The sequence below is a fragment of the Monodon monoceros genome, unplaced genomic scaffold (assembly GCF_005190385.1).
Source record: "Monodon monoceros isolate NGI ecotype Baffin Bay Population unplaced genomic scaffold, NGI_Narwhal_1 Super_Scaffold_22, whole genome shotgun sequence".
Taxonomy (NCBI): Eukaryota; Metazoa; Chordata; class Mammalia; order Artiodactyla; family Monodontidae; genus Monodon; species Monodon monoceros.
This window is the reverse complement of record NW_021703779.1, coordinates 43,252,927-43,265,068: the sequence shown is the minus strand read 5'-3', so window position 1 is coordinate 43,265,068 and position 12,142 is coordinate 43,252,927. Positions and strand designations below refer to the sequence as shown.

General features: G+C 47.8%; 1 protein-coding gene across 1 annotated transcript; it reads right to left on the bottom strand.

Moving 5' to 3' along the window:
* Positions 1 to 1,378: 1,378 nt before the first annotated feature.
* On the bottom strand, positions 1,379 to 10,896 carry USP27X (ubiquitin specific peptidase 27 X-linked). Its single transcript, XM_029240174.1, has 5 exons — positions 10,824 to 10,896; positions 8,507 to 8,716; positions 5,188 to 7,566; positions 2,281 to 2,490; positions 1,379 to 1,560 (listed from the first exon to the last, which is right to left on the bottom strand). Exons 1-3 carry the CDS (start codon positions 10,894 to 10,896, stop codon positions 5,294 to 5,296), a joined length of 2,556 nt encoding a protein of 851 aa, XP_029096007.1. The 3' UTR covers positions 1,379 to 1,560; positions 2,281 to 2,490; positions 5,188 to 5,293.
* Between the last annotated feature and the right edge of the window lie 1,246 nt (positions 10,897 to 12,142).

Below are 12,142 nucleotides of genomic sequence, written 5' to 3'. Positions count from 1 at the left end.
TTAAGGGTACATATGAGGCCAGGTCTCTGTAGCATGTTGGATCATTCTCTGGATATACCACCTATGTAGTTTAAATACATCACTCCCCTGGGGTCTAAAGTTCCTTAGCAGAGTGATTTTCAACTTCACAAAATTTTAGTAGCAGAACTCTCTTCAGATATTACTTGGAACCCCCAAATATAAAATCAATAACTCCCTCTTATTGATTTTATATTTCAGAGTTCCTGATTCTCACCAATTTGCCCCTCCTCTAGCTCCCCAAGGTGTTCTCCAGGGCCATCTTCATAGATTCCTTGGGCACCAAGTACCACAGTGTGAAAAGAAACTGAATGTGGTCCTCAGAGTGTGGTCCCAGAGCCAGAAGCATGAGCATCAACTGGAAAGGTGTTTGAAATGCAAATTCTCAATGCTGCCCCCATCCCAGGACTACTGAAATCAGAAACTCTGGGGGTGGGACCCAGCAATCTGCATGTTAACAAGCCGTCTAGGTGATTCTGACGCACGTTTAAGTTTGAGGCCTCACTAGAATAGAGTAGCCTATTCAGGAGCTATTGGAACAGGGTTGGAGTATTTGCCCAAAATTAACATTTCTGGGTGCCTAAATAAGCCCAGACTTATCTGGCAGGCTGTTTTCCATCCACTGTTTTCTTGTACATGAAGGTGATTAAAGACCCTCTCAAGGTCCAACTTTGCAATGGCCTGGGTCCCTTTGAATTGGTTCAATAAGTGAGAAATCACTAGGAAGAGTAGGAAACCCTTACTTTTAGTTCATTAGGCAGAAATAATGGCACTCTACATAATTTTTCTTGACAACAAGGCTTCAGATCGGAAGCTCATAAAATAATGTTGAGCAAAAGAAGCCAGACACAAAAGTGTACATACTGAACAGTTCCTTTTATAGATGGCACTTTAAAAGGCAACACTGATCTACAGTGAAAAAAGTCAGAATAGGGATTACCCTTCGGGGTTATTGACTATAAGGAAGCAGAAAGGGGGCCTGACTTATGGGTAATGTTCTATTTCTTGATCTGAGTGCTGTTTACAGAGGTGTGTTCATTTTGTAGAAATTCATGAAGTTGTACCCTGATGATATGTGTATTTCCTGTATATTTGATATGCTTCAATGCAAGAGTTTAAAAGTAGCATTAGGTCACCTGCAGGGGAAGGTCAGTGTGTAAATGACACATACTCTCAGAGGACCAGGGCCTTTGCTTCTGGGTGTGAAATACACATTTGGTGCAAACATAGGTTCCTGGCACCAGGTCTATTGCGTTATGACAATGAGTAGTATGGGGTCCATTTTTGTTTGTTTGTTTGTTTGTAATTTATCTTTATTTTTATAGCGGAGTAAAGCTGATTTACAATGCTGTGTCTTTCTGGTGTACATCCATTTGATTCACTTACAGAGAGACATATATATATTCTTTTCCATATTCTTACCAGTCTTATATATTCTCTTACAGTGATTACAGTGTGTTGAGTCGAATTCTATGTGCTATACAGTGCTTTTTCTTGATTGGAAAAGACCTCTTGGTTGATGGCATCCCTGATCAGGATTCCCTGTGGATGGGGAAGAAGTGAGGCAGTTACCAAATGTGAACTATAGGCCAGAGTAAGTTTTAGCACCTGGCTACTCCAGGAAATGGGAAGTGATAGGGTTCTGGATTTCCAAATCCAATTGGATTTCCAATTTCTTAGGCCAAGAAACTGTGGGAAGCATGTGTAGTGGGTAAAAGGTAAGTACCCCATTGTTTGGTCCCTCATCCTGAGCTCTATGGGTGGATAAGGCCCCCAGTTGTGAGCACCCATCTTTTGCCTGTACCCTTCTGGGCCCAGATCATAAATCTACATATGAACTGGGTTTCCCTGGCTTTATCAGCTTGTGGAAGTAGAGAGTCTCAGTTAAAGAATTAGCTTAAATTTCACCAGCTCTTGCCCACATCTGCTCACACAGGAATTCCAGCCCCCATGTAAAATAGCCCAGTTGTGTCTGAAAGTCCCCAGTATGTCACAAACCAATCTGTTTTGGGCATCTCCCATGTTCTTCCTCACTTATTCTGGGCCCCATTTTTATGTGCTTTGCCCATGAAGCTGCTTCAGGAGTATTTACGCCCTCCCTGCCACCCCACTGCTGCTGTGCCCACCATGGGAATATTGATGAAGGTGCCAAGGGTGCTACCTCCTGATCCCCCTAAAGGCCCCAACCATGGAGGTGCCCGCCCATGTACAAGACATGCTCAAACATGCCTGAATGGCATTTGAGCTGAAGGTAACACATACCTGCCAAATACATGATGCCCTGGTTCCCACAGTGATGTGATCTGAAAGCAGGCCCTGCTGCTGTTACACTCCATGGCTCAATTTGGGGGTTGGTGATGGGTAGGGGCATAGGGCTGGGCTTGAATGGCTCCCCTGTTGCTGAGGGACAATGGTGTTTTCCAGACAGAGGTGAATGCTTCAATCAGGAACTGCCAGGTACAGCTGCTCCCTCTGGTGGAGACAGGGAGATCAGCTTCAGCAGTCTCGCGCCATTCATATCTCTTAGAACTATTCCTGAGTACAGGGTATTTAAAAGACAGTTTCTGTATCAGACAAACCCAAAATGAAGAATATTCTATTAAAAATGCTAATGCCATACAAGATGCAGAAAGGCTGTGAAAATATTCCTGATTAAAGGAGGCTAAAGAGACATGACAGCTAAAAGCAATACCTCATCCTGGACCAGATCCTGTGATGAAGAGGAAAAATGCTATTAAGGACATTATTGGGTCACCAGACAAAACTGGAGTACAAATGGTAAACAATAGTATTATACCAATGTTTAACTTACTGAAGCTGTTAACTATACTGTGATGTAGGGAACATGCCTATTCTTAGGAAGTGCACACTGAGGTACTCGGGCATAAAGGGCCATGATGTTATCTGTCCTCAGTCGGTCCAAACACACAGACACACACACACACGCACACACACACAGACACACACACACACACACGGGAGTGCATACATGCAAACGATAAAGCAAATGGGGTAAAATGTTAGCAACATGTAAATCTGTTCTTTATACTATTTGGTTTTTTTGAAACTTTCCTGTAAGTTTGAAATTATTTCCAAATGAAAACATTTTACAAATGTAAAAGACAGCATCTGTGCAAGCAGTCAGGATCTGGTGGCACATGCCCGACTGAACTCTTCCTGTGGCAGAGATGAAGAAGGAGGACATGGCGGTCTTCCCAGGCAGGGCTCCTGCACATCCCAAAGGGGAGTCAGATACCTGCATGAAGGTGCCAAGTGGCATCTGAGGCCACTTACCTCTTGCTCTCCCCCAGCCTACAAGATATCAAAAATAACACTTTTTACATTTTCTCCTGAGGATTATGAACCTTGGGGTGGGGGGATGATGAAAATTTGGTTATGAAAGGAAGGTGATTCGGTTAATTCATCCATCTGGAAAATGTTTCAAATACTATGTGCCAGGGTCTGTGCTAGGGGCTGAGGACATAGCCCGGGGTACAAGAGGGGACAAAACCCCTGTCCTAAAAATGCCTATGAGCTAGCGGGGGATGCATCCACACCACACAAATAAATATACATTTCCAAATGAGCTGACCATGAAGTAGACTTGGGGAGCCCTGGGGGAGCCCAGCCTCTTACCAGAGCCAGTGAATCCAAGCCCCATGGATCTGAAACATTCAGTTCCCCTCCTCCCCCTCAGGATTTTCTAGGTACTAGGTCCTTTTGTATCTGATGCTGAGGAGAAAAGAAGGAACCACCACCAGTGCTTAACCCATCCTGGGCACATCCCATCTGTTTGAGCTTAGCCCTCCACAGGCCACTCTGCCCTCCGTGAGAATCAAGAGAGGAGGCCAACATGCCACTCCCCCATTACCTCTGGGCTGATGGACCAGTGAGCTTTGGAAAACAGTCTTTCTCCTGATCTATGCCTGTAGGTGAACATAGCTATACCCATAATGCTTTTGGAGGGCAAAGACCACCAACACCCTCACATGGAAGCCTGTCAGTCTACTGGCCCTGAGTCCCATCACTGGGGTGCTGAGTCATGATAACAACATGACAGTTTTCCAAATGGACAGAATAATGACTTTGGGGGGACAGCTGTGGTTCTCCCCCCAGTCCCAGGTGTGGAACCGACTGGGATGCCCTGTACACAGGGAAAATAGTGGGATCCACTGCCTTGGGGCTCCAAGTAGACAGTACTAGGGAGGGAGTTATAAGAGTGTGTGTGTGTGTGTGTGTGCGTGTGTGTGTGTGTGTGACTACATGTGACACAATGTGTGTCCCTTCTGTCCATGGGTCTCAGGTAGGGCTGACCCTCACCTCTAATGCATTCTGGTCCTGGTCCAAAGAAGTTTCAGATCCAATGAACACTTACTGAGCCCCTACAAAGTTCCAAGCCTTTTTACTTTATACTTTGACACATTTTATATCCTTTAATCTTTAACAGTAACCCTTTAAGGTAGGAATTATCTGCATTGTACAGATGAGAAAACAATCGCAAAGAGGTTCATTGATTTGCTCAAGTATATCATACAGCTTTAAAAAAAAAAAACACTCACACACTATACTCTTAGCTGAGGCCTGTCTGTGTTGGTTGCTTATCTTACAGTGTCTCTTGTCTTCTCTACCTTTGGAGCAATTGCTCCCCTTATACAAAAGCCCCCTTCTTTCTTGTTTCACAGGCCCATGTGGGCTTTTCTTTGTTTAATACTGCATTTAATAGCACAAAAAATCACGAATACAAAGAAACTGGCAAAGGTGTTTGTCAATGAGATATCCCTGCCTCCTCCACTTTTCCGCTTTCATACCCATATATGTAATGGGCTACATTTGTATGAACTTTTCCTTTTTCCCCCCAGACATATAACTGTTATGTGATTGGTCAGTTGAAGCTGAAACACCCATGGAGAAAGATGTTTTATGGTTACAAGGGCACACACCCCCCCACACACCACCCCCCTCCCACCCCACACTTTCCCACACAATCTTTTGGAGGAATATAGGATATGTACCAGTGTCAGGATTTCCCTGCTCCTGCCTTCCCCACCCAGAGCATCCTGCCATTTAATCTTCCTTTAAATGACTGCTTAGACTAGAGCCCTTCTCCCGCCCCTTCTATTTCTCTTCCAATCAGGACCTTTTAGACACTGGGAACTGTTCAATTCTTACTCTGTCAGGCCCGTGGGCCATGCAAGTAGGTCCTTTAAATCTCAATGCCAGTTGTAGTATGGGTGCTGTCATCTTCCATTACAGGTAGGTAGGTCTGTGTGTCACTTCAGTAGGCTTGTGTATTCACTTCTTTCACTTTTTCTGACTCATGTTCCAGGACCTGTTTGTGATAGAACAGTAAATACCCTTCACTGTCCAGAACGTCCTTAATACTGGCCTTGGTGATGACGGCATCATCACACTTGAACCACTGGTCCTTGTGGTGCCGGATGAAGCTGGTGTAGTGGCCACTCTCCAAGGTTCCTTGGTGATTAACCACAGCAAACAAGGAATACTTATTCTCGTCGTTTCCACTATTGGTTGGCAGCTGCAACTGTCCATTCATCCTGCTCTCTTTACTCGAGGCCATGAATGGTGTCATATCCAGCTCCAGAGGAAAGGATATGTATGTAGTGATCTTGCGCCTCTGTTTGGCTGAGTGTTCAAACCGTTTGAAATGAAAACAGGCAACAACAGGTAATTTATTCATTGTGAGCTGTTTGGTAGATTCCTGGTAGCTTTGGCAACTACCGCACTTGATTTTGGCACTGCTTCCTAAGTGCTCTGGCCTCGTAAACCTTCGCAGGCAGTCTGTGAGGGTGGTGATTCCTGGTATGTGGCTTTCCCCATTCACACTGCTCTCCCTCCCTGGGCTCATAGGCCAGAAGGAGGTGCAAGAGCCAGGCAAGTCCAAACTGATGTCCCAGCATGGGTCTATCGTGGTGGAGACACCATGGCAGGCTTGACAGGTAACATCAGATTGCAGGCCACCTGTGAAGATTTGGTCAATGATGCAGTTACAGTGGTTGGGATTGTTGGCTGCCTTCCCGGCATCATCACCTTTGCAGTGCCTGTGCAGGACATCTAATGCTGCGATGAGGAACTCATGGGCATCCTGTTGCCTGTACCCTGCTAAATGCCGTGCGTGTATCCACACCAGGTGCAGTAATTTATAGGGAACGTGAGGAGATGGATTTCCAGAATACAACTCCCGAAAAAGCGAAGACATCTCACAGACCAGACACAACTCGGGACTTGGCATTTCACATCTGTGCCTGTCGGAGAGGAAGAAATCTCTCAGGATCGGAGTGTGGGTAAGGGCCTGGACAATGCAGTTCATAAAGCACGTGTTGCCAAGATTGATTAGTCCTCTTAAACCGATGGTAAAGCTGGAGGTAATTCTTCTTCTCCTTGGGTTGTGGCCCAGCAGTTCTAACTCGGGTTTGGTTGTCTCCCAGGTTGGATATTTCTCACTGAGGCCTGGCATTGAACACTGCTGGTGAGAAACCTCGGTTGAGGTGGAAGCTTGTAATTTCAAAGCTTCCCCTTGCTCTTCTTTGGCAATTTGCTCAATGTCTTTGTCATATACATAATCCTTACACATAAAGCAGTATATACCTCCATAATAAAGGTCTACAGCTAAGTTGTGTTGTTTTGTCTCGGCGTGCTCATGAATGTGTTTCTCTGTGAAGCAGCCAAAGAAGACACAGGAAAGGCAAGAGTGGAGTCTGTTCAAATGGGTGCCGCACACATGGCAGATGCACGACTTTGCCTTGCTTTTCCTGGTCTCTGGGGTTCCACACCAGACGAAGCACTGGTAGATCACCCGCAGTTCCTGCCTCCAGTTCTCTCCCACCTTAAAGCTGTTCACGTGGGAACAGCCTGGTGGACCCACAGCGAAATCCACATCCAGGCATCCGCCCCCAGGGCCGCGCCGGGGCCGGGGCCGGGGCGGGGGCCGTGGCCTAGGCTGCGGCGGGGTACGGAGCCGGGTCTGCGGCCGCGGCCGGGGTCGGCGGCGGGGGGCACGGCTGCGCCGCGGGGAGGGATCGGGGGGCCGCGGGGGGTCGGAGGGAAGGGTGGGGAGAGGAACCTCGTCGCTGCCGCCGCCACCGCCGCTCCGCGCCGGGTTCTCATCCTCTGGCTCCTGCTTCGGTTCCCCCTTCGGCCCCTGCTCCGCCTCCCGTGCCGGATCGGGTTCGGGTTCGGGCTCCAGCTTGAGCTCTACCCGGCGGCCCGGACCCTCCGCCGTCTCCACCTTCCCGGCAGCGTCCACCTTCCCTGCCGTCTCCACCTTCTCGGTGGCGTCCACCTTCCCCGCCGCCTCCACCTTCCCCGCCGCCTCCACCTTCCCCTCCACCTTCGCCTCCGCCTCCACCTTCCTCTCCGCCTTCTCCGCCGTCTCCGCCGTCTCCGCCTCCTCTGCTCCTCCGCCTCCACTGGCGGCGGCTCCTCCCCCTGCTCGCAGGGCTCGGGCGGCCACTGGGCGTGGTGGCGCGGGGGCCACGCAGACCTGGGGTGTCCCCCGCCCGGCCTGAGGGAGCGCGGTGGCTGTGGCAGCTGGAACCAAAAGGGACTTTCACTGAAGGAGGCGGCGGCGGAAGCAGGCGACGCCCCCGGGAATCCTCCCGCCGTAGCCCTCTAGCGGAGGCCGCTCGGCAGCCAGGCCCCGTTTCCTTTAATTCAATATTTCCCAAACTTGCTTGTTCACGAGAATCACGTGGGGAGCGTGTTAAAATTACAGATTCCTTGGCTCCACCCGCAGCCCCACTGAATCAGAGTCTCGAAGGGACGTGCTCCGGAACCTGTATCTTTAACTAGGGCCCGAGAGGATTCTTATGATCAGGCAAGTTTGGGAAACACAGCTCTAATTCATTGAGGCTGGCGGGAAGGGGGGCGGGGACCGCGCAGTCTCTTTAAGGCGCTTCCAGTTCTCGGCTCCAATCGCTGCTCTGACCCCCTTCATCGTCTCCTCCCCTCTCCTCGTCCTTCCCTTCATCCATGTATCCTCCCCCAGCCCTGCGGGGCCAGGGACGGAAGGGTAGCCAAGTCCAGAAACGCCCCTGGGGCTGGGCAATGGGCCCCCACAGGCCGGGTCCTGAGGAGCGCTGGCAGAAGCTGTGATAGGCCATCATCTTTGAGACTGAGCGTGTCCCCATCCCTGTCCCAGGCTCTCCGCCCACCCCAGGTTCTGCTCTGCCCCATAAGGATGAAGCCCCAGCTCCATTCTGGGACAGGCCTGGACCCCAGATCCAGAGGGGTAGAGCTCCCAAGGCCACCGGGCCCGAAGAGGCATGTCCCACGCCCATCTTATTGGTGCTCTGCACAGTCTGTGCCTGCTCCTCGCCTCCTCTTCACCTTTTCCTCGCGCTCCCAAGGCCAAGGGTGGGCTGAGGGTTTGGCAGCCAGCCTTTTGGCCCAGCAGACGCTGAGCCGCCCTGGGAGCAGTGGGAGGAACAAGGCACAACAAGGCCATGCCTGCTGCTGGCATCTCCCCTACAGCTGAGAGAGGGGCCTGAACTACAGGACACTGTCCCAAGACCCTCAAGCCGTAGCAGAGACCCGGGTCGGGCAGCAGGTGGGAGGGGCGGGGAAGCAGCTTCCATCTGTGGAGCTACCGGTGGGGGAAGTGGGCAGCCACGCGTCTGGGAGGCGCTGCTGCACTGAGAGCTGCTGGCAGTGGGCAGCAGCACCAAGGGGCCCACGAAGACTGAGCCCAGAACAAGCGGCTTAGGTCTTGGGCAGCTGGAGGATGTTGGGAAGCGACCGCAGGTGCTGGTCCCGGGGAGTGCAGCCCAGGGCAGGCGTCAGCACAAGGCTCAGGAGAAGCAGATAGCCCATGCTCGAGAATCAGGGAGACTGTTCCAGGAAGAGTCTGGCCCCTGAGTCCTGGTGAAAGCTGGCCTTGGCCCAGTACACACTGCACTGCCCGGCCCGTGGGGCTGTGCTGCCTGATTACATTGTGGCAGAGTTCTCCCTGGTTAGCGCGGGATATCACCCCTCCACCTGGCCCCTTCCTCCAGGTAGGGGGACGCGCCTAGGCCTCCTGGGGTCAGCAGCAGGAGGTGGTTGTCAGGAATCAGGAGCCCCTAAGGAGGATAGGATGCTGGTTCCCATACACCTGAGGTCCCCAGAGCTGCCCTGGTGCCTCCCCTTTCAGCATCCTTCCAATAAATGCCTGCCCTTTTTGGCCTGCAACAAGAGGAACTGCAACTAGAGCACCCACTGAAGGAATCCTGTTCCTGCAAGGGTGGGGGCGGGGAAGCACAGGAGATACTCTCATCCCACCTCCACAGAGTAACAGACGTCAAAGAGACCTAAACATCTCAGTGCACCCAAGGCTATCTGCCGCTGAAGACTAATCATGGCAAACTGACTGCTTCGGTTCATCTTCCTGCAGAAGCCCCCACGTCCAGCATGTTCTGGAATGGAAGGGGGCGACTCTGCCATCATTCACTCACTCGACAAATGTCTATTCAGCTCCAACCCAGACCAGGTGTTGTACTAGGAGCTGTACCAAACACACTTGCTCCAGGGCCAGAATCAGGGCTGGGTTCCCCAAAAGGCAGACTGAGGAAGTGTCTAGGTCACCAGCAGAGAAGAGACACCAAAAACAAAAGAATCAAGAAAAGAATATCAGAAACAGTTTGACATTCAATTTTTTTTAAACAGTCCTCATGGGAAAAGTCAGAATTTTATTGTACTTCCTTACATTCCTTTCCTGATTGCATGTTGCTTTTGCTCTGAATCACATGCGGGGGCGGGTGGGGGGGTCAGCATAATCCTTTCGATGCTTCGTGCTTGTATGGGTCTGGATTCAGTCCTGGGCGAATGCCACCATCTCTGCCTCACAAAGACCTGACTGAAGGCTAGCCAGAGGGACTGACCTAAGAAGAGACCCCCCTCCTCATTACAGCTGCCATGCCTAGGGTTGAATACAACTCTGGCCACAAGGTGGCAAAAGAGTATATGATGCTCCCTCTAATATTTGTTTTGTATATTTATATAAAACTTGGTTTATATCAAAATGCTCTCTAAAATATTTTTTAACGTTGTGCTCCTTCACACACATTTAGGTTGACATCTCAAATTTTGCATCCAAAATGTCAAGCTGCAAATAATGTGATTTCTGACAGATATTAACATTCACAAACAAAATGTGACAGTTTTATGTGAAAGCAGTGAAACCTAAATACGTTAGTGATTTGAGAGCCACTGTCATGTTTTAAAAATTCATAACCGAGCTCTTCTTTGATAGTTAGGAGGTGTACATTTTCCCTTTTCTCCCTGGATTCTCAATTCCATTTTATTCTTCTAATAGAATTTTATCTTTATAATATATATTTTTGCACTTGAAATGCTTTTATTGATTATCCTATCGTATTTCCCTGCAGCAAAAATATGTGTATATTTTGCTATTTAAATGCTTTTTAAATGTTGCTTTGATCCTAAAGCTCTAAGTGTTGTTCAGAATTTACTTTTGCTCAAGTTATGACAATTAGTATTGCAATATGATAGATCAAAAAAATTGTAAACATATTACAAATTTTGATGGGTAATTATTAAACATAAAAACAAAAATTTACTAAAGATAGATGTCTTTTTTTTTAAAGGTTGGTGTATCCATAGATAAATATTGCTTATTTTTAGAGTGAGGCAGGATTCAGCATCAATTCTCTTCCTACTTTTTTTTGGTTAAACGTTAAACCTCTTTTATATAAATAAGTAAATGGGAATGGATATTTTGTTTTAGCAGTATCACTCAAATATTTGAACTCCTTTGAAGATATATGGGGGGAAATTACACAATGATTTACCTTCAAAATCATTTTTCATGATTAGCCAGCTGACAGCTCCATTGGGTTCGCTTTCAATTTTACTGGAAGCCATCTGAATTGCAAAAGGATTTGATACCAATATATTCATTTGTTAGAGCAATTTGTTTCTTCACCATCGGCAGCAGTGTTTGGAACTGTCTCTCTGGTTCCCTGAGGATTTTTTCAAAGATATGCTTTTCTTTTGTAAAGTGCAAAAAGGACTATTGTGAAAAGGGAGATGGAAAAAGAGATCCAGCTTGATTCTTCCACTGCTAGTGTGTTCTCTGGCAGATCAATTTTAGGAAATATGAAAATGAAATTTGAGGATGTAGAAATCGATCCCCTTAAAACTGTAAGTGCTTATTTACCCCTTGGAAAGTCCTATAGCCCCAGGGTAATACACACTCCACTTTTTGTTTTGTTTTGTTTTTGTTTTTGTTTTTGTTTCTTGTGGTACGCGGGCCTCTCACCGTTGTGGCCTACTCCCGTTGCAGAGCACAGGCTCCCGACGCGCAGGCTCAGCGGCCATGGCTCACGGGCCCAGCCGCTCTGCGGCATGCGGGATCCTCCCGGACCGGGGCACGAACCCGTGTCCCCTGCATCGGCAGGCGGACTCCCAACCGCTGCGTCACCAGGGAAGCCCCACACTCCACTTTTAAGGTTGCTGGTTTATATTTGTTATTATAAAATAATATATACATTGTATATATTATTGTATATATATATATTGTAATATATACAATATTTGTGGTTTTTAAAAGGGGGATAAAAGAAGGCATAACATGAAAAGTTAAAGCTGCTCTCTCCCCTGCCAATCAAACCCAGTTCTATTCCCCTGAAATAACCACTTATTAACAGTTTGCCATGTATCCTTTGGGAAATTTTCTATGCAAATACAAGCATGTTTTATACATTTATCCTTTTTATGAAAAATAAATGAGAGTGTAATATACGTATGGATCAGCAACTTAGCACTATATGCTGGACATTAGGCAGCACTCTCTAAGTTGATCTACACAACCAAGGCAATGCCAATAAAAATTCCAATGAGTTTTTTGGAGGAGAATTTTACAAAATTAATATGGAAGAATAAAAGGCATTTCCCCCTTCTTCATTTCTCCTTCTTCCTCCTGGAAATGAGGATTTAATGGCTATAGCTGAGTAGCCATCTTGCAACCAAAAAACTGATTACCTCAGGACCTAATCTTACATGAGAAAAAAATGCCATATGTTACCAACTCTAAAAGGTACATCTCTTCATGCTTCAACATCTCTGAAATCTTTGAATGACAGCTTGTGGATTATATTTGCCAGCATTT

Coding starts and splice junctions, on each gene's coding strand:
- USP27X (XM_029240174.1), bottom strand. CDS start 10,896: ATGGCTTCCAGTAAAATTGAAAGCGAACCCAATGGAGCTGTCAGCTGG. Junction 8,717..10,823: donor CATGAAAAATGATTTTGAAG/GTAAATCATTGT, acceptor TTCTGGGCTCAG/TCTTCGTGGGCCCCTTGGTG. Junction 7,567..8,506: donor TTCAGGCCCCTCTCTCAGCT/GTAGGGGAGATG, acceptor TTTTGGTTCCAG/CTGCCACAGCCACCGCGCTC.